Source organism: Podarcis melisellensis (assembly GCF_964234715.1).
Source record: "Podarcis melisellensis genome assembly, chromosome: 2".
NCBI lineage: Eukaryota > Metazoa > Chordata > Lepidosauria > Squamata > Lacertidae > Podarcis > Podarcis melisellensis.
Genome location: NC_138529.1, coordinates 82,457,375 through 82,477,623, shown reverse-complemented (window position 1 = coordinate 82,477,623; position 20,249 = coordinate 82,457,375). Strand labels below are relative to the sequence as shown.

General features: G+C 45.5%; 1 protein-coding gene and 1 long non-coding RNA gene across 6 annotated transcripts in view; one reads left to right on the top strand and one right to left on the bottom strand.

The window, feature by feature from the left end:
• The window catches only part of COL7A1 (collagen type VII alpha 1 chain), a 103,140-nt gene that overhangs the window by 27,128 nt on the left and 55,763 nt on the right, over window positions 1-20,249 (bottom strand). For all 5 annotated transcript variants that reach the window (XM_081900925.1, XM_081900928.1, XM_081900926.1 and 2 more), the window contains 21 exons: window positions 19,730-19,765; window positions 19,572-19,607; window positions 18,649-18,729; window positions 17,593-17,628; window positions 16,660-16,731; window positions 15,866-15,910; window positions 15,625-15,660; window positions 15,000-15,035; window positions 12,704-12,808; window positions 11,971-12,006; window positions 11,314-11,349; window positions 10,731-10,778; window positions 9,878-9,913; window positions 8,691-8,822; window positions 8,050-8,250; window positions 7,585-7,620; window positions 4,982-5,026; window positions 3,321-3,392; window positions 2,323-2,367; window positions 1,019-1,081; window positions 729-773 (listed from right to left, as the gene is read on the bottom strand). In XM_081900925.1, the coding sequence (XP_081757051.1) occupies window positions 729-773; window positions 1,019-1,081; window positions 2,323-2,367; window positions 3,321-3,392; window positions 4,982-5,026; window positions 7,585-7,620; window positions 8,050-8,250; window positions 8,691-8,822; window positions 9,878-9,913; window positions 10,731-10,778; window positions 11,314-11,349; window positions 11,971-12,006; window positions 12,704-12,808; window positions 15,000-15,035; window positions 15,625-15,660; window positions 15,866-15,910; window positions 16,660-16,731; window positions 17,593-17,628; window positions 18,649-18,729; window positions 19,572-19,607; window positions 19,730-19,765 (1,278 nt within the window). The remainder of the gene's footprint in view (window positions 1-728; window positions 774-1,018; window positions 1,082-2,322; window positions 2,368-3,320; window positions 3,393-4,981; window positions 5,027-7,584; window positions 7,621-8,049; window positions 8,251-8,690; window positions 8,823-9,877; window positions 9,914-10,730; window positions 10,779-11,313; window positions 11,350-11,970; window positions 12,007-12,703; window positions 12,809-14,999; window positions 15,036-15,624; window positions 15,661-15,865; window positions 15,911-16,659; window positions 16,732-17,592; window positions 17,629-18,648; window positions 18,730-19,571; window positions 19,608-19,729; window positions 19,766-20,249) is intronic.
• LOC309364159 lies at window positions 1,088-11,502 on the top strand. The gene is made up of 4 exons (XR_014165761.1): window positions 1,088-1,365; window positions 9,181-9,318; window positions 10,063-10,130; window positions 11,286-11,502. It is a non-coding gene; the product is annotated as an uncharacterized lncRNA (long non-coding RNA).

Sequence of the window (20,249 nt, the reverse complement as noted above, 5' to 3'; positions counted from 1 at the left end):
AGTTCTGCAAAATATGCACAATATGAAACAAACCTCAAACACAAAGCATTCAGAAAGTAACAGTGTGTGCTTCTGTATGTAATTGTATTGCTTCTTATGAAAAGAAATAACAAGTTGAATAATAATATAATATAATATAATATAATATAATATAATATAATATAATATAATATAATATAATAATAACGTTGTCTCTCTGCCAGGGTGTCCCAAAAGTAGGTATACTGCTTTAGAATCCACTTTCTTTGTTCTTGACTCAAGTTCGCTGTCATCATTTCACAGTATCAGTAAAGAAAAATAATCCTTTTATCTGACTCCACTATACTTTCCAATTGCTAGCCTGAAATTTAACTGCCACTTTGTTGTGTGTTAGTTATGTGTACCCATATAATCCGTTGTGATGAATTTCACTGATTCAACTGTAAACTTTTAGGCCACCCTGTACTATACAGATTTATGTGTGGCAGATGGAAAGCCTTGAAGCAAGACTTGTGTTCCTGGAATGCCAGTTTAGCAACTGTTTTCAGAAGGCTATGGAGAGAAAGCCTAGGCTGGACCTGGGGAATACGACTTGTGGATTTCAATAAGCCCACCCTCCACCTTTCCTCCTAAAATTTGAGCTCTGAATCTTTCTCTTTGCTCTCTCTTTCCCACCTTCTGTCCTACTCCCCAAATCACACACATTTCCCACCCCAATACTGAGGCTTCCTCCCCCCACTTTTACTTACTGCTTTCCCTTCTGGGCCAGGAAGGCCTCTTTCTCCTGGAAGGCCCTAGAGCAAAATAAAATTCAAGGTCATTGAAAGAAAAAAGAAGGCCAAGAAGGCATCAAATACCATCTCTGCAGCCACAGCGTAAGACAGCATCAAATGCAGGTGGGCGTGGAATATGTCCCCAAACCCCACTGCTCCCCAAAGCAGGGTGTTGTTTATTATTAGAAGAAGCAGTGGCAGCTGCGATTTCAGAACTATGTTCCCCCTGCCACCATTTCCAACAGTGGTCCATCACCAATACTTACTGGAGCGCCATCCCTGCCTCTCTCGCCGGCTTCACCTCTCTCCCCTTTCTGCCCAGTTTCACCCTGCAATTCAAAATGTTGTTTGATGTCACAAAGGCAAGTAGGCGGGCCCTTTGTTTCAACGTTCCATCCCAAGGGCCAATCCATATCCAGCTCTCCTTGACTGCCCACTATGATGCGTTTGTCTGCACTGCTTCCCCAGGAGACCAGGATGGGACTTGGGCTCAGTTCAACCGAGGGCATGGATGGAGGCTGCCAATGTTTTGGGACAGCCCTGGCTCACCACCACCCCCGAGAAACAGTGAGACGTGTGGGGAATGCACACATCAAGAGCAAACCTGAAAAAAGTAAGCATGTGAAGTCCTACTGGAATCATTTACAGTGGTGCCCCGCAAGACGAACGCCTCGCAAGACGAAAAACCCACTAGACGAAAGGGTTTTCCGTTTTGGAGGCGCTTCGCAAAACGAATTTCCCTATGGGGTTGCTTCGCAAGACGAAAAAAATCTTGCATCCCCCCGCGGGTTTTTTCCGCTTTTTCCGCCCTTTCCTTACGCCGCTAAGCCGCTTATCAGCTGTTCCGCTGATAAGCCGCTTAACAGCTGATCGCTGGAAGCAGCTTGACAGCTGTAGCGCTAATCCGCTAAGCTGTCAATGGGCTTGCTTCGCAAGACGAAAAAACCGCTAGACGAAGAGAATCGCGGAACGAATTCTTTTCGTCTAGCGAGGCACCACTGTATTTTGATATTATTTAGTACATTCATGTCCCACCTTTCTTCCAGGCCCTTGAACTAGAACTTTATGCTATCCTGGCATAAAGGAAGTTTAAGACCATGAACCCAGAGAGAGTCAAGACCCTAACCCTTGAGGAATGGAGTGCCAGCAGTCATTATCCATGGTTTCTACCCCAATTCTGGGAGTGGAGTAGGATCCTTTGGTATTGGAAGGGGGTGGGGTGGGGGGAGAATAACCATGGGAATAAGCAAGCCAAGCTCCCAAAGCTGAGTTCTGAAGGAAAGCATGGCGAGGCCAGGAAATTCCTGCTTTGGTGAGCAGGGATATCCCACTCTTAGTCATAGCTGTTGTTGCACCCCTGCTTGGGTGGAGGGCAAGTATCCCCCCCTTTTGGCTCAGCACTGCTGAGTTCTCCATGAAAGGGATAGAGAAAAAGAAGAATTTTCAAAGCAAGATAAAAGCCAAACATTCGGCAGGAAAGAAAAGGTCCCCCTCTTGGCAAGCGAAGGCACAGAGCAGGCACAGGGGAAGCCGGAGAGATGCAGGGGTGGGAGACTTACTATACTCAGACCTTATCGCCTCTAGAGCCTTTCTCGCCATCTTCTCCTGGCTCTCCCTGTACAAGCAGAAGGAAAAAGGGAATTGTTTGCTGCAAGCCTCAAAGAAGTGAGTTCTAGTCCATGGATGGGGACTCTGTGGCCCTCTGGGGTACTGCTGGGGTACAGCCCTCATCAACCCAGTCACTGGCTATGGCAGAAGGGATTTGGGAATCCATCATATGGAGGGTCAAGGATGCTTCATTCCTGGTCTAGTTATTTTTCGTCACCCATAATGCCCAAGTAGTAACAAATGCCATCATGTGAAGCTCAACAATGATGCCTGCATTGCTACCTTGCTCCTCCCAAGATTGTGTCTATCACATGGTTCATGCCTTTGTTGTTGTTTTTATTTTTCAAATTACTAAGGCTGTAATTGACTAGGCAAAGATTTAAGACAGCAATCCTATGCACACTTATTTGGAAGCAAGTCTCAGTGAACTCAAAAGGACTTACTTTTGAGCAGACCTATGCTGGATTGTGATGCAAGCTAAGTAATATTTAAGTTAATCTTTTAGCAAATTTTAACAGATGAGTATTAAAAGGGAAGAAGAAAGAACATATTGAAGATTTCTAATATAGCCTTTTTATGTTGTCTCATCACATTCTTCATTATTTCAAAATGGCAGATAAATTGAGGGTTTGGGACTCAGCAATTCTGTTTATATTTAACTGGTTAAAAAAACCCCGATGCCCCACTAAAGGTCTTCAAAGTGAGGAGAGTTTACAATACTGCAGTCTCAGATTCTGTTGTGGGTTGAAAGGCTCCCTGATTTGGGGAGCTAAATGCCAGGTCTGTTATCATTCATGGTCAGAAAAATACAGGACTCAGAACTGAAATTATTAAAACCACTAGAAGAGTGGAGCATAGCCCTATTCTGGGGAGGGGGGGAAACTTCCCTAAAGCTGCTATGTGAATAGGTAGGGAAATCTCCATTGGCTGATAAAAGACTGGCATGGAAAGGGCACTAACCTTGCTTCCCTTGGGTCCTGCAGCCCCACGCTCTCCTGGAAGCCCCGGGAGGCCCCCTTCCACTCCATCCACCTGGAAAAGTAAGAAGAATTGCACATGGGGTTTCTCCTCCTGCACAGAGACAAGACCTTGCGCACTCATGTTTTGTCTGTATTCCGACAGAATGTCACATACTGTTCTCCGCTACATGCGAAGAACATTTCTGTGGATATTCCAATACTTGGATAACCTCTCAAGAACTAACCGCTAATAGAGCTGTAGGAATTGCTTGACTTAATCAGGGTACCTGTGTCTGTTCCACATGCAGTTTAGGATCCATCTTTTCCTGGGTGTAAAACTGTAGAGTTGGAAGGGACACTGAGAATCATCTAGTCCAACCCCCTGTAATGCAGGAATATGCAGCTGTCCCTAACAGGGATCGAACCTGCAACCTTGGCATTATCAGCACCATGCTGTAACCAACTGAGCTATCCAAGCTATCCCTCATGCTTGATTAAATCTGTTGATTTTTCTAGGCTATGAGAGCCTAGTGGTTAAGAGCGGTAGTCTCGTAATCTGGGGAACTGGGTTCGCGTATCCGCTTCTCCACATGCAGCTGCTGGGTGACCTTGGGCCAGTCACACTTCTCTGAAGTCTCTCAGCCCCACTCACCTCACAGAGTGTTTGTTGTGGGGGAGGAAGGGAAAGGAGAATGTTAGCTGCTTTGAGACTCCTTAAAGGGAGTGAAAGGCGGGATATCAAATCCAAACTCTTCCTCTTCTTCTAGGCTATGACCCAAATTCAAAAAAGTTCACACAGAATCAAACTTAAGCCCAGGAGCAGAAGTAAGTGTGTGTGTGTGTGTGTGTGTGTGTGTGTGTGTGTGTGTAAGGGTGGTGAGACTGACCTTACATTGATGGGCATTCATAATTACTCATTGAGTTTTTTCTAGTTAACTAAAGTGGGCAGCGAAATTTGAAGACCCTGGACTCAGCTGGAAGATGGGAAATGCTTAACACTATCTTCTGAGGCCTGGTATCAATTTAGAGCAGCATGTGTTAGGGAAAAGCTTTAACTTTTATTCCCATTAGAAATCTAGTCAGTAAGTAGGCAGGGCAAAATAGTAACAGATGAAGGAGTAAAGGGATGGGATCTGTTTGAGCTTCAAAACACTGAATTGCCAGTCCAAGGAAGCACACAAGGCACTCTAGGGCAAGGCATTCATGGCCACAGGGTACAATCCACAAGGACTAGAAGCAGAAGAACATATCTATGTCTCCCCTTTCCTTGGGTTTTCTCACAGGGATTTTCTCACAGAGTTCAAAGAATTCAGGATATAACTCAACACCATTTTACATTGACTTATTATAGGTCTTCCTTGTGTTACATTCAATAAGTGTACCATTTGTGCTCACAAGAGCTGGGCTGTACAAATCAAACTGTGTGCATTCTTTTACAGAAATCAAAAAGTGTACATTCTTTTACAAAAATATATGCGCTTGTGTAGAAACAGCTTTTAGCTGTGTTTAGTACAATATGTGAACAAGCTTAATATGAGTTCAGCATCTAAGGGACGGGGACACACACACACATGCACACACACACACACACGTCCCCAGATGCTGAGCTCATATTAACCACACACACACACACATATATATATGGTTGAAGGAATCACTCACCCTGGGTCCTGGTGGCCCTGGTGGCCCTTGTAAGCCATCTCTGCCCTGGGGGCAAGAGAAACAGGGTAATGATCAAATACATGGAGGATTTGCCAAAGACGTGATCCCAGTCTTACTCAGCCCCACCCACAATGTGTCACAACAGCAGACGTTGTCCAGTAACTCCTAAAGGCATGGGATGAATGAGGAATACAGAGAGATAGGCCCACCACAGGTATATCATTCAGAACTATACTTTACAGGCAAAACATCTGTAACAGGGCCCAGATGCCACTTTTGAAAAAGAAAAATACAGAAAATAAACTTCCTGAGAATGGGATTCAGAACCAAAAGGCAGTATAGGGGAGGGTTCTTAACCGTGTCCTTGTCTGCTTGTCTCTCTGTTTTACTTCCCTCCCCCAAGTGATTTCTCCCTGACCTGAGCAGAGTTCCAAACTTGTATTGAGGTGTTGGCTTTTAATCTTCCAGTTTAAATATTTTAGTGTTATTTACATGTGCTTTGGGCTTGGTTTATGATTGTACATCACTTTTGAGACTTCTTATTAGAAAAGTAACTCATGAATATTTTAAACAAGCAAAAAAAATAAACATGAGTTTAGAATTCTCTGGTGGAGAAAAGCCACATGAGGGTGATTTGGAGCAGAAAAACAGCAAGCACAAAAAGTGGTATACATCCACTTCCCTCCCTCCGATGCTTATCTGCAGAATTGTGGGTTTTCCTTATCCCACATGTATTTCATTATTCAAGAACTGTCTACTTTCTCTACTTTGTTTTCAAGTAAGGCAGCCCTCAGTGCCTGCTCCAGACTGGACTGACACCAATTACCCTGAGGCAAATATCTTGTCTCAGAAGGATTTATATCCTCAAAACATCTTTGTCCTGAAGCTGCATTTGTAAATGCACACTGTTCTCAGAGATAGATGCAGAGAGACAGATTGGCAATCACTCTGAAGTCTAATAAATTAAAATTTTCAGTGCCTACTAGTCATGGAGGCTATATATTATTCAGAGGTCGAGTGCTTCAGAATATCATCTGCTAGGAGGCAAACAGCAAGAGAGAGCTATTGTGCTCATGCCCTGCTTGTGGGCTTCCCATGGGCATCCGGTTGGCAACTGTGGGAACAGAATACTGGACTAGATGGGCCTTTGGTATGATCCAGTATAGCCCTTCCTATGCTCTTGCCTATACACAGAATTATAACCACCAGACCCCAAAAGCAAGAGAAGTATATAGTTGTGTTCATACTGAAACCTGTCTACAAGTGCCCTTTCTGGTTGACAGTTTTCCTGAAGACTTTTTCTCCTTAAACTCCAAGAAAGGAGTTTCTCCACTTTAGCCAAAGCAGCAATTTTTATTCCCTTCTCAAGACCACATGATAGACCCCTTTCACAAATCTCTCCTTAAGCTTTCTGACTGGGTCCACAGCTTCGTTTAATTGTTGCTGTCTATTTGCTTCTGAAACCTCTTCAAACCCCAAGCATATTTCCCTTAAACTTCCTGTACGCCTCTGAATTCTGGTATATAGTTTCAGCTTCAGTTAAACAGGATGTGCATATCAAACATGCACTCCAGTCTTCTAGAGATTTGTTCCACTGCCTCCTTTTCATTTTCCGGCCAACAAGGCACTCCCACAGTTGCTGTTTCTCCCCAATGAACCAAACATGCACTCCAGTCTTCTAGAGATTTGTTCCACTGCCTCCTTTTCATTTTCCGGCCAACAAGGCACTCCCACAGTTGCTGTTTCTCCCCAATGAACCAATTAAGACCTGTATTTTCTTGTGCAATTAAAGCAATCTAAACATACCCTTCCTATCTCCACCCCTGCAAATTTAGGTAAGCAGGAGCATCCAAGATCAGTGGAGCTTGTATCCATGATAGTTGGACATGACCTTACCCTTTACCCTCCAAGGTAGATTCATGTTGTCTCTTAAGAATAAAAGTCGGTTACAGTTTGTGGTTTGTTTGGAGTGAGGCAAACCATGAGTCTGGGTTCAGATGATATGTGAAGCTAAACTTAGTGCATAGAAGTGCAGCAGTATGAGAACCAGAGGAGAAGCAAAGTGGCTGTGATCTGATTTCTGGGAACCCATATACACATGCATTTATGCTAAGTCATGGTTTGCCTTAGCATTATGTGTGAACCAGATCAATAGGTTGGATCCCAATTAGTTGTACAGTACTTTAGCCCCACTGTAATCAGTGGAGCATTAGTCACGCTGTATATAAATACAACTGATCTCAACGGGAGTAAAGTGTGACTAACTTAAGTCTAGAGCCAACCCAATGTTTATCTTGACAAAATTGTAACATGGGGTGGGGGGAGGTGAAACCAATTAGTCACAAAACATCCAGGTACACACACAGCTAATGATCACATAACACAACCTCACATCTCACTTAAGAGAATGCAGCTGCCAATATCAAAAGAAGTTAATTTTCCAGAGTTCAGTTTACACTACAAGTCATATATTTTTAGTGTGAACAAATAATTGGCAAATTCCTCCTTCTATGAATGGATAATTTTAAAGATGATTTATCTAGCACCTGTCCTAAGATGGATAGCTTTGGACTCAAAGTATAATAAAAAAAACCCCCACTCACCGGCTCTCCCTGTCCACCCTTCTCACCCCGATCACCCTGGAGAAAGAAAATGACGAGTTTTAGAAAGAACCACAAAACTGTTTCAGGAAAAGTAGTACTAATGAGCTATCCAGGAAATGTGAAAGCATAGATAGTTTTATTGCTGCTGTGCCATGAGTCTATTATGTATATTGTTAACACATGGCTTATTTTGGTTTAACAGCTGTGTAACTTTTTATTGTTTTAAATAAACAAATAATCTGATGTTCAGACATGTTTCCCTCAGATAATCCCACTTTGGAGAACCTCTCTTGCTCCTGCCTCTATCAAACTCATGCAATGACTATGAGGAAGTGATGAATTCAGAAAATGTGGTCACTGGAGGGGTAGGCCAAGGTTACTTGGGGGCTTTTGAGCTCCTGGTCACACTTGGTGCCTTCCCAGTTAATGGTGTCCCTTTCTGTTCCCACCTTTTGATATACTCACCTTTTCCCCAGGCCTCCCAGCCTCTCCAAGTTCTCCTGCCCGGCCTGGCACCCCTGGTATTCCAGGTTTCCCAGGCTCCCCTGGCTGGCCAGATGGTCCTTCTGGCCCCCGTTCTCCAATGGCACGCCCTGTTGGGCCTTGGGGGCCTTGGTCTCCTTTGTCTCCCTTTTGGCCTCTTTCTCCAGGGAAGCCTATGAGCCCCTGCAAAAAAACACAGAGCATCATCTAGCGGGCCTCAGATCAGCTTTCTCTACAAAAGGAAGCTCAGAGATTTCTATGAGCAAAGCTCCTCTGCAAATGCTTTTCATCATGGAGACTGGTAACTCCAACAGGATGGATCCCCCCACAAGGAGCTTTGAACCAGGTCACAGCAGCTACAGCTGCTATTAACCTCCCATGTCAGATAATCAGATTCTGAACATTAACGTTGAATTTTGGGTACTTCTAGGTCCACTATATCCTTCAGTTCCGAAAGGGCATTCCTGATAGTGGCACCACCACTGCGGAATACTTCCCTCCCCTGAAGTTAGACTAGCATCAATAGTGAACAACTTTTGGCACCAAGTGAATTTTTTTTTGCTCCATCAGACCTTTGCATGAACATCAGAGCACGACGATAGCTAGGGAACTGTAAACCTCACCTCTCTGCCTGCTGGCCCTCTCTCTCCTGGATCCCCTCTGTCACCCTTCGTGCCTTTCAAGCGGACAGGGGCAGGCAAGAATTGATCAGAACTCCCTTCAAAGGCACCAGTGATCTCCCGCAGTAAGGAAATCTGTAAAGGAAGGAGGGAGAGTTGAGTTTGTCTGTTAAGGAAATGAAAAGAGGCAGAATTGGTCCACCACCCTGGGCACAAACCTTTAAGCACAAACCTCAACAGCATGATCTCCACACACACCCTATTTCCAGACCATCCCTTCCTCCATCTGGAGCAAAAGGCAAACTTAATATATGCCCTGCCCTGTGTGCCAGACCAATGATAACTTGAGAGAGCCCTATGGTCATCATGGAGGGCATGAAGCTGAAACACCAGAGGCAACCTCAGCATGGATGCTAAAAGCACCCAGAAATAACATTCTGGGCAGCAGAGTAGAAGGTACACCAGCATTACTTCTAGTTTACTTCCTCCTTAGGCCAACACCAGGTGCAGGCCCTCCTAGAGGAATTCCTTGGTGATGGAGATCAAAGGACAGTGGGCCACAGAAGCTCCCCCCACCATCCCTGCAGCCTGTGCTGATGCTGTACCAAGTACCTGCATCAGAAACCTTAAGGTACCGTATACTGTAAGATGCATCCGAGAACCTTCATTTGTTTATGATGTTCATGATGTATAAGAACCTTAAAAAGCCTGTTAGATCAGACGCCAACAGCTCATCTGGTCCAGCAACCTGTTTTCATAGTGGCTGACCAGATGCCTTTGGGAAACCAGCAGCAAGCAGGATTCAGGCACAACAGCACTTTCTCCTCCTGTGGTTTCCAGCACCTGGTATTCAGAAGCATTGCTGCCTCCAACTGTAGACGCAGAGCATATCCATTATGGCTAGTAGCCCTCTCCACCATGAATTAGTCTAATCCTCTTTTAAAACCATCCAAGTTGGTGACCATCACTGCCTCCTAAGTGAATCCTAAGTAAGATGGTCCTTAAGGTACCATGGTGCTAATTCTTTAAGGGTTTTAAAGCTTAATTCTAGCACTTTGGACAGAGCCTAGAAACGTTTCCCTTCATCTGCCTAGTTATTCACCAGAAAGAACCAGGTCCCACGATGGATGTACACTGGAAAGCATAACCTGGGAGGCAAAATGGCAGATGAGGCTGCTGCCAACTCATACCTTAATTCCACTCGCTTCTAAGACACGTTCAACATTCTAGAGAAAAGGAGGAGGAAACCCATTAGCAAAAAAAGTAGGCAGGGGGAGATAAATTATAAGCAAATATCAAACTCTCAACTCTTTGCTTTGAGGGTTCTGGCCACCCTCCTGTATTCCTTGTCTTGCTGCTCCCTATGGGTTATTAGCTCTATTGTGACATCACAATACAGCACAACTGAACCATCAAGAAGTCAGAGCAACATCACAGAGCTAGGTGAGTCCATACCTGATAGATCCCTCTGATGCCGTGCCTATATATAAGCTGCTCTCTGCAGAAGGGAACTCCCAACTGGAGACACATAAAGGAAGCTATACCAGCAGATGGTTGTCTCAGGGCAGGATTCCCACTGAGACAGTTCTATATTTCACCAGTTTGTTGCTGGACAAGTTCCCTAGCTTCCATTACTAATACATTTTTATATATGTGTATTCATTTTCCAAGTAGTGCTCCAGAGAAACACAGCAGAATACTCCAGTTATGGCAATGAGGAGGCACAGTAATGCCATATAACTGAGAAAACAAAAACCATCTCTTGTCCAGTGTCAGGAACATCCATCAGTCCCCCCTCCGATCCACCAGTGGGAACCCAGACCACAGTGTGCTACAAGTGGAAAGCAGAGGTACTGCAGAAAGGTACCTACAGAGCAAATACTTCCCTCCATGACTCAAGCCACAAGGCATATTTGGGAGAAGGCAAACACCGCCACACCCTCTCCTAGGGTCTATAGTTAATTTAAACAGACAGCAAATCTGTACATGTGTCATGTCCCCCCACCAGACCCTCAAGGTGAAAGAGCATGTCTGTTAACTCACCGGTGTTGTTCCAGGTTCACCTCTAAGCCCAGCTTCCCCTGGTCTTCCCTGTAAGTGACGGGGTGGTGGGGGAGAGAGAGAAGGAAAACAAAACAAGGCTCATTGTGTATAGCTATAGTAATCAATAAGTGTGCATTGTACACCATGTAACAGCCCCCATCAAGGGTCATTAGACTGCATTTCATGTAGGCAGAAGCCTCTGGTGTGTTGCGCATGACAATACCCCCATTATATGCATCGCTGCATGATATGTCAAAGGTAGCCCAGTGCAGACTGGGGATGGTCTAGAACCCAAGTGATCTGCCAATAAGATTCCAGTAAGTCCTGGTTCCAATGTGCTTCGAGTCCTTTGAAAATCTACACTTTCTCAAAGTGGGATGCATATATTTTATCACAGTTTTACATGACAAAAAGAAAAGTGATTGCTGCGGCAGGTGGAACTCACCGCAAACTGCAGCTAATAATAAAACAGGGATTCCACAAGACTGAGTCAACGACCCCTCTGTAAGGGGCTCCAACACTTGGGGCCACAATGTCATTCTAATTTTTTTTCAGGTGCTTTGTGGCTTTAAGAGATACCCACCTGATCTCCTTTGGATCCGGGCTCCCCTCTGTCTCCCTGAAACACAATGCACACAAGGAGTTAGTACTGAAGAGAGAAGTTCATTTTTGACTAAGGGTGCAGAATACGGTAGATCTCTGGCTCTACATATAGGGTACTTTGGGTCTAGGGGCCTGGAGTCATGGAACATGGATTGTGGCACACAGGGCAATATATTAGGAACATTAGGAAGAACTTCCTGACAGTAAGAGCTGTTCGACAGTGGAATTTGCTGCCAAGGAGTGTGGTGGAGTCTCCTTCTTTGGAGGTCTTTAAGCAGAGGCTTGACAACCATATGTCAGGAGTGCTCTGATGGTGTTTCCTGCTTGGCAGGGGGTTGGACTCGATGGCCCTTGTGGTCTCTTCCAACTCTATGATTCTATGATTCTATATCCTGCTACAGCCAGTAGGGATTCAGATATGCAGAGAACTTCAGTCCACATCATGCCTCCTTGTTTATTTTCTGGCCATAAGCTCATCTGATGAGAGTGGCCATAGGAGGATGCCCCATACTTTCAAGGCTGAGTTTTCAAATCCCAGAGAGAGTTCAGCTGACACGGAGGCAGGTTTGCAATGTGCTAGCTATATTTTCTTACTCTGTCAAACTGTGTGCAAGTTGAAGCAGAAGGCTTTGCTTACCTTTTGTCCTGAAACCCCTGGGAGGCCTGGCATGCTCTGAAAACGGCAAGACAGTGGTGAGCAAAACAGCAACTAAGCAAGGACACTCAACACAAATGAATCCTTAACCACATGGGCTCTCCCGGGACTCCCAGTATAAGGGATACCAGGGTTGGGGGCTGCACACTCATGAGAGTGCATGCTCATGTATGCAAATACAGACAGCTTTTCCCATTCTCTCTCTCTTACACACATTTTACTCTCCAACCAGCAGAGCCAAGACTGCTGTGTGCAGTGACCTTGGCTGTTATCCTGGGGGGCGGGGGGAGCTTCCTCCCCAGCACTTCTAGTGAGCTATTAGGAGTGCAGGGACAGAATTCTTGACTGTATGAAGAACTTCAAAAGACTTCCAACCCCTGTGCTCATGAGGGGCAAAAATCACTATCCAATGGACAGTGGCCTTGACTGAATCAAGTATGCTGGGGTGGGGGAAGTTGAAACCTCTCCCCCAGACCTCCCAATGTCTAACCAGCTAGGCAGTGAGGTGAAGTCCAAGGTTCCCCAGGACTTTGAAGCAGTGGTGCCCATTGGGACTGGTAGGGCAGAAGGCAGAGAGACCAACTCTGGCTTGCCTTTCACACTAAACAGCACTAATTCTGCTCTCGGTTCAGCATCCCGGGAGAGTCCGCCCTTTTCTGCTGGTGAAGTTGGCAAAAATAATGTGGTGCTTATTATGCGTGAGGAGGCTACTCACCTGGCCAGGAGGACCAACTTGCCCTGGCATGCCAGGAATACCAGGTGGCCCTGGGGGGCCTGGAGGCCCAATGGTCCCTCGCTCTCCTTTCACACCTTCACGACCCTGCCAGCAAAGAACACATGCAGTGACACGTAATACAGAAGGGGTTGCCTTATACAGAGTCCATCTGGCTTTTCCTGACTGGCAGTGGCTTCGCAGGTTTCTCAGCCCTGCTGCCTGAGGCCCTCTTAAGCTCATTGGTGCTGGGGATTCACCGGGGATCCTTTATTTATTTACTAGTATCATCATCATCGACAATCTCATTGTCTCATTTTTCTCATGAGGCATCCAATACCAATTTGCTACACACACACACACACACACACACACACACATTGTGCTTTTCTTGGGGGGAGAGTGTGTGAATGAGGTGCATCAGTACTCATATATTGATAGAAGTGCTGTGGGCATCAGCACAAAATGGCTGCCAGGGGCAGCAAAAAAAGAGGTACTGGTACTTCATATTGTAGCGTACGTTACCAAAAAAGGGAGAAAAGCCCAATGAGTGCATATTTTATACACACACAATTTAAAAAGAAAAGAAAATGAAGCTCTAGTAATTAACTACAGCTTCCCCTCAGTAATTTTCTAGTACTCTCTCTAATCTGCACTGCTTGACAACCTGTATTCCTTCAGAACACAAGAACCCTCCTGGAGCAAGCCCAAGACCATAGCTGTCAACGTTTCCCTTTTTTAAAGGGGAATTCCCTTATTCCAAAAAGGATTCCTCATAAGAAAAGAGAAAAGTTGACAGCTATGCCCAAGACCCATTTAGTTCAGAGTGGCAAACAGATGCCTGGGGGAAGCCTGCAAGCAGAGTCCGAGTGCAACCGAACTCTCCCCATATGTCATTCCCAGCAACTGAGGTTCTGAGGCAGACTGCTTCCGGCAGTGGAGGTAAAACCTCTGAATGCCAGTGCCTCCAAATACCTGTCTAAAGGTCCCAGGAACCCTGTAATTTCTAATGATTCCTTTTTAGGTCCCCCCCAAAAAAATTCTGAAGGATGTAGCTATATCGTCAGGGTCAGGTTGTGCCTCAAACTCAGATAGCATCTTAAATAAAAAATATCAACTTATCGGTCAGGTCACAGTGACATGAAAAGCAGTATGTTTTGAGTAATAGAGTAGCTGAGGCTGACAATCCCACCCAATGCCCAGCTGCGGTCACAGGGCTTTTCCTATACTGTCAGTGTGTAAAGAATAAACGCATGAACAAACAGAGGCTTAAGTACTGCATGGGGAGGAATTCAACATTGCGCTGCTATGATTGTTCAGTCACCACGAGCATTTCTGCTTGCTAGATGGAACAATCTCCCTGTGATGCCCCCAAGTTGACTTCTCTCAATCTCCTAAAAGTGATTTGGTGGGAGAAGGTGCACACAGGAAGGAAAGCTCCATTGCACTATTGGGACTCGGGGGGCTGCCTCCCAGTAGCACAACTATTTAATTGAATCTGGCCCATGGGATTCAGACATCTTTCCCCAATAATATTGATATTATTGTTATTATTATTTAAATTTGTGTACCACCCTTCATCCAAAGATCCCAGGGCAGTTCACAACAGAAAAATACAGTGCGAGAACACAAAATACATAATAAAACAGAAACAAACCAATATTTCCTCTTCCACAAACACATTTAAAAAGCCACAGAATGTTAATCAGCCAAAGGCCTGGTTGAAGAGAGACGTTTTCACCTGATGCCTCAAAGTGAATAATGAAAGTGCCAGGTGAGCCTCCCTGTGGAGAGCATTCCACACGTGGGGAGCCACCACAGGGAAGGCCTGTTCTCATGTTGTCACCCTCCAGAACTCGCATGGGGGAGGCACACAAAGAAGGGCCTCAGATGATGATCACAGGGTCTGGTTGGGTTCGTATGGAGAAAGGTGGTCCTTGAGGGCACTGCGTTCCTGAGCTGTTTATGGGAGACCTACCCAGCATGCAAAGCATATTGTGCGTTTATTGCTGGGAAAATACAATTGCATTTTGTAGTTGGCAGCACTGCCTGTGATCTAGTTGCCCAAGAGGCACAGGCACCTAATGGATACTGCTAGCCGAGGTGGGGATACCGGCAAACTTGTTTTATGCTTAAGATAATATTTTATTCTTCTGTTAATTGTGTTGTTTTAAACATGCATTTTATATTTGACATCCTTTAAATAATGTTTTCTTTTAAAATGTTTAAGATAATGTTTAAAATTTAAAGTTGTTTGGGAATAATAATAATACCACCTTTCAAAGGCAATGGTACTTACATCTCGGCCGGACGCTCCAGCTTCACCTTTGTCCCCCTAAATAGGAAAAACGAAAACAAGATTTTATCATTAAAATTACCATTGTGCAGTACAGACAGGATTGAGCCATGCCTTCCTTCTCTTGGTATTCCTTAAACAGAGAGGTCCAAGCTTCCTTGGATCCCTACACCTAGTAGCAGTCCAAGTGGTGGAGAGGTGCTGCACTCTCCAGACTAGTATCCCTGCAGCACACCCTGGGCAGGGCTGGGGTGGTGGCAGGTCAGGGATGTGGTAGGAGTGCCAGACTGCCTCTGCCCATGTACCTGTACTGTCCCAACCTTGCTGCCAACCTGCCTTGCTTCAGCCCAGTCCAAGTAAGCGTCAGCAAAACCAGTGTTGGAAGGGCAGCTATGCCCCACTGCACCGGCGGCTGCTGCCTTACACTCATTACTGCACAGCTCACTGGCACTCTTAATGCAAAGTGGCTGCTATGAGCTACAGAAGGATGATGGCTGGAAATAATGGTACCTCTGATGAGGGGTTTGTTTCATCATAATGCCCACCCTGCTTTCTGATAGGCTGCAAGTAGGCTGGCTAGCAGGAGGAGGTTTGGCTAACATACTAGGAAAACATATAGGGCATTTACCTTCCTCCCATCTTCTCCTGGAGTCCCATCTTCACCCTGGAAAATAAAATGTCACATCTATGTTACTGCTCCAAGGTCTGCTTAGAGACCAACCGCTCTGACCTTCCCATTTGCTGCAATATCTGATAAAAAAGTGCTCTTTCAGTCTCCCACACTTCCAGCCCACCAATACAATCCCTTGCCTGTCAGGCCTGAAGCCCCACTTCTCCAGCAGGGGATGGGGGTCAGGTCCATCACTCACATTCTTCCCATTCAGCCCAGGTTTGCCGTCATCGCCAGGCTTGCCCTGGAAAAGAAATGCAAGTCGTGAGCCAAGAGAGGGAACCCAGACACTGAACTGCCCAAGATCACCGCAAAGAAACTGGGATTTGAATCGGCATCAACCGAGCACAAGATCACCCTTCGTTCATTCTACCCTAGCGTTCATCCTTCAGTGAAAAAAGATTTAAACATAACAATTTCAAAAGGAGGAAGAGGAAAGGGAGACCTTTCCGGGAGATGTTAAAATGTCCCAGTTTCTGTACAGGCCATGCTGCTCAGAGAATTGCGTTTCAAGGCTGCGATCACACGATGTAAAACTGTGGATTGGCCAATGTTGGCTGGTAGGGTTGGTGCGCTAATGACCAATGCAATCTGCACTATAGCCTGTGCAGATACATAACAGAGGCAGTCTAGTACAATTATGAAGCAGAAGGTTGCATTCAATCCAAAGCAATGCCAGGGTCGTCCGAAAGCACACCTTTCCTCCTTTCAGAAGAACTACGCACTTCCATCACCTGCCTCTTGGGAGTTCCCAGGTGCACGTCCAGTCTTAAATGTACCACCCATTGACTGTCTTTACAAACAGCAAAGCTGTTTCTCTTTGATCGTCCTGCAAACTCACTATTCCTCTTATCATACAGGATGGGACACAGAAGAGGAGCAACGTCATAACCAGAGCCACTACAAGGAAGTATGATGTTGGGTGTGTATTATCAGGGATCAGCTATCAGTGGGTGCAGAATACCATCCTTCATGCTTAAGCACATTACTCACAGGCAATCCTGGAGGTCCTGGGGGGCCACTTGCTCCAGGAGGACCCTGCTCGCCACGCAGACCTGCAAGACCCTGCAAAAGGGGGGGGGGGAGGCAAAGAGGTGAGAAGTAGACCCCTGTTAGTCTGCAAAGCAGAAGAGAGACCCAACTCTTCATAAGATACTTAGTAGCTGAGATTAAGAAATCTCTCACAGTGTGGAAAGGGAATGCCAAGCAGTGGCGTAGCGTGGGGGGTGCAGAGGGGGCCGGCCGCACCGGGCGCAACATCTGGGGGTTAGGGTTAGGGGGCGCAAATCCATGGGTTAGGGGGCGCAAATTACTTGCCTTGCCCCGGGTGCTGACAACCCACGCTACGCCACTGATGCCAAGCACCCTTTAGGATGGGTAAGACAACAGGACTCTATACAGACTGCACTATGATCAGCAAGAGGGAAATTAAAATAGACCAGGGTTTTCTGTAGTCCCTGAAGACCACACTAAGGTGCTTAAGTGCTAATCTCTGACAAGAAGAAAGGCCAGGAGCTGTGCTCAAGCAGACTAAGGAGATGGAGAAACAGTAAATGATGGACTTGTTGTAAGATTTCAGCTTCTAAGTAGCACCTCACTTTTGAAACAGGATTGCAAGAGAAAGTACAGTGGTACCTCGGGTTACAGACTCTTCAGGTTATATACGCTTCAGGTTACAGACTCTGCTAACCCAGAAATATTACCTCGGGTTAAGAACTTTGCTTCAGGATAAGAACAGAAATCGTGCTCCGGCGGCGCAGCAGCAGCAGCAGGAGGCCCCATTAGCTAAAGTGGTGCTTCAGGTTAAGAACAGTTTCAGGTTAAGAACGAACCTCCAGAACGAATTAAGTACTTAACCCGAGGTACCACTGTATCAGCATTTGAGCTCAAAACTCACATAGCCTGATGTGAGGTACCCATACTTACATCTCTGCCAGGATCGCCCTGCTTCCCAGGATCACCCTAGGGGGGGAAATAAGATGTGGATGTGATTGAGAGCCAGGCATACAGCAAACTTAGAATCTAGTGGGCAGGAGATGCAACACCATTTTATTTATTTATTTCATGTCTAAGATGGTAAGATACTTTAAACAAGCCCCAGAGGCAGGTATAATCACATCATTGTTATTTTATTTGCAACAGCTAATATTTATTGGTACCCGACCCCCCCCCACCCCAATTTCTCTACACACAGTGCTGGAGAGGCAAAAAATCTGTTTTTTTCACAGAAACACCTCTCTTCTTACGTTTAAAGCCAGGTCTGGTTCTAGAGCAAAACAAGAGGTTCATTTAGGAATCTGTAAGAACACATTTGGACAAATGTGTTAACTTCCCTTTTTAAAGTGACACAATGAGATCCGATGATGATCCAATTAAAACTAAATTAGGCTTGTTAAGGAGTGTACAAGCTTTCACATTACAAAGTTCTAATCACTAGTCAGAATCACATTCCGCCTAATGAAGACTGCTGTGAAAGTCAAAAGTTTTCTCCTGCACCAATTAATCTGGTGCAATAAACACTCTGAGGACTTCTTCTAATTTGGGGCCAAAAAATCAACCTCCATCAACCCAGCTTCCATATTATAGACGTATTGCTAAGGCAGATGGGAAATGCTACAAAATGGCTGCCTGACCTAATCACTCTGTGTATGGTCTTTAGAGCAGCTCACAGGACAGCTGACTGGGCTGACAATGACACAGTCCTACTGTGGCTTAGCTATACAGTGGTGCCTCGCAAGACGAAATTAATTCGTTCCGCGAGTTGTGTCGTCTAGCGATTTTTTCGTCTTGTGGAGCGCAGATTCGCTGGGTATTAACGGCTTTAAGAAAAAGGAAGCAAGCCCATAGGGAAAATCATCTTGCGAAGCAACGCAAAAAGCGAAAAACCCTTTCGTCTTGCGCGTTTTTCATCTTGCGAGGCATTCGTCTTGCGAGGTACCACTGTACCTGCAAATTGTATCTTTTACCAAGCATTACACTTACCCTTGGGCCTGCAGGTCCTGTTTGACCAGGCTTCCCATCTAACCCATTCCGGCCATCTTGCCCTGGAGGGCCTCGGTCACCCTGGGGGAGAATTAAATGAGAGTGAGTGCCGAGTGTTCTGGACCACAGTGCTCTGGAAGGTGGCAAGCAGGAAGCTGTGGGAGCTGTGGGAAATGCTTTCTATGCTCTGGATCTCTGGAAAATCTCTAGCCCATGGGCTTAATTGTACAAGCCACGCCCATCTGTCAGTCACCTGACATTACACATGAAGCTCTGTTATCTCTGGTCTAAGCACTAAGTGCTAAGATTGGAGACAAGAGATCCTTTATCTCCAGTCTTAGCACTAAGCACCACAGCACTAAGACAAGACATTAGCTTATCTCCAATCTTAGCAGTGTGTTGCCTAGCGCTAAGATTAGCGATAAGCCTCTGCCTGCTCTTTGACAGTTGTATCTCCCATCGCTAAGACTGGAGATAAGCCTCTGCACAGTCTTTAAAAGGCAGGTGTGAAAAAGCCTCTGATCTTTAAGAGGCAGTAGGAAGAGGCATATCTGCAGAATTAAGGCTGCGGGATCTCTGCCACTATTGTTTATCATCAGTCATAATTTCAGTGGCTCCATAAAGCTCCTGAGGTACTGAGCAGTATCAGAGACAGTGGTAGAAAGAACCACGAAAGAAGTGCACTGCATTAGTGTATAAAGTTGTAGCTATTTTATAATTTCCCCATTTATATCCAAAATTTGCTATCCGAAACAAAAACTGGCATCAGAGAAAACCTCGGCTTTCTTTTTTAAAAAGTAAACAAGCTGTTGCTATTGTGGATAGAAGTGGGTGCAGCATTTACTTGGGGGAATGATAAATACAGTGGGTTTCCATGGTTCTCACCCTCACCTCTAGCATCCTAAATGTCAGAGCTCTCTTACCTTCTCTCCCACAGGACCTCGGTCTCCAGGGTCACCCTGCAAAATGAAAGAGATGAGCACATGCTCAGTTTGCAAAGAACCACGCAGAGCTGGGGATTAAGCTCTCCAGAAATCATACAGGGAGCAGGACACATCAAGGCAGAGAGAGAAAGACTTACACGAACTCCAGGGAGACCTCTGGAGCCTTCAATTCCCTGCAAGAGAGGGGCAAAAAAAGGAGGGTGTGAGAAGGGTGTGCGGCTGATGTTTAGAAATTTTTAGGCCATTTACGCCAACAGCCCTTGTCTTTCCATCCAAGGGTTCTCAGTCATACAAATATAATAAAATGTGATAAATAAAACAGCAATATAATACACTCAGAGACAAGGCTAGGAACTTGTCTCAATAAAAATGCCATTGACTGCCGCTGGAAGGTCATTAGAAGTAAGGCTAGCCAGGGCCCAATTGACAAAGAGAAATATACCCTTGAAGCCACTTGCTATCCACTACAAAGTCACTTACCCCTGAGATTATCCCTCATTACCCTCTCCAAGGCATGATGATCTTTTGCTTTGATGCACCAACCCTTCCTACTCAAAGCAATGGACAGAGAACCATAAACACGAGTGGCCAACATGGCCCTCACAGGCACCCATGTGCCCCCACAGGCCCTCCCTGGCCCCCACAGTGTTGAAATTG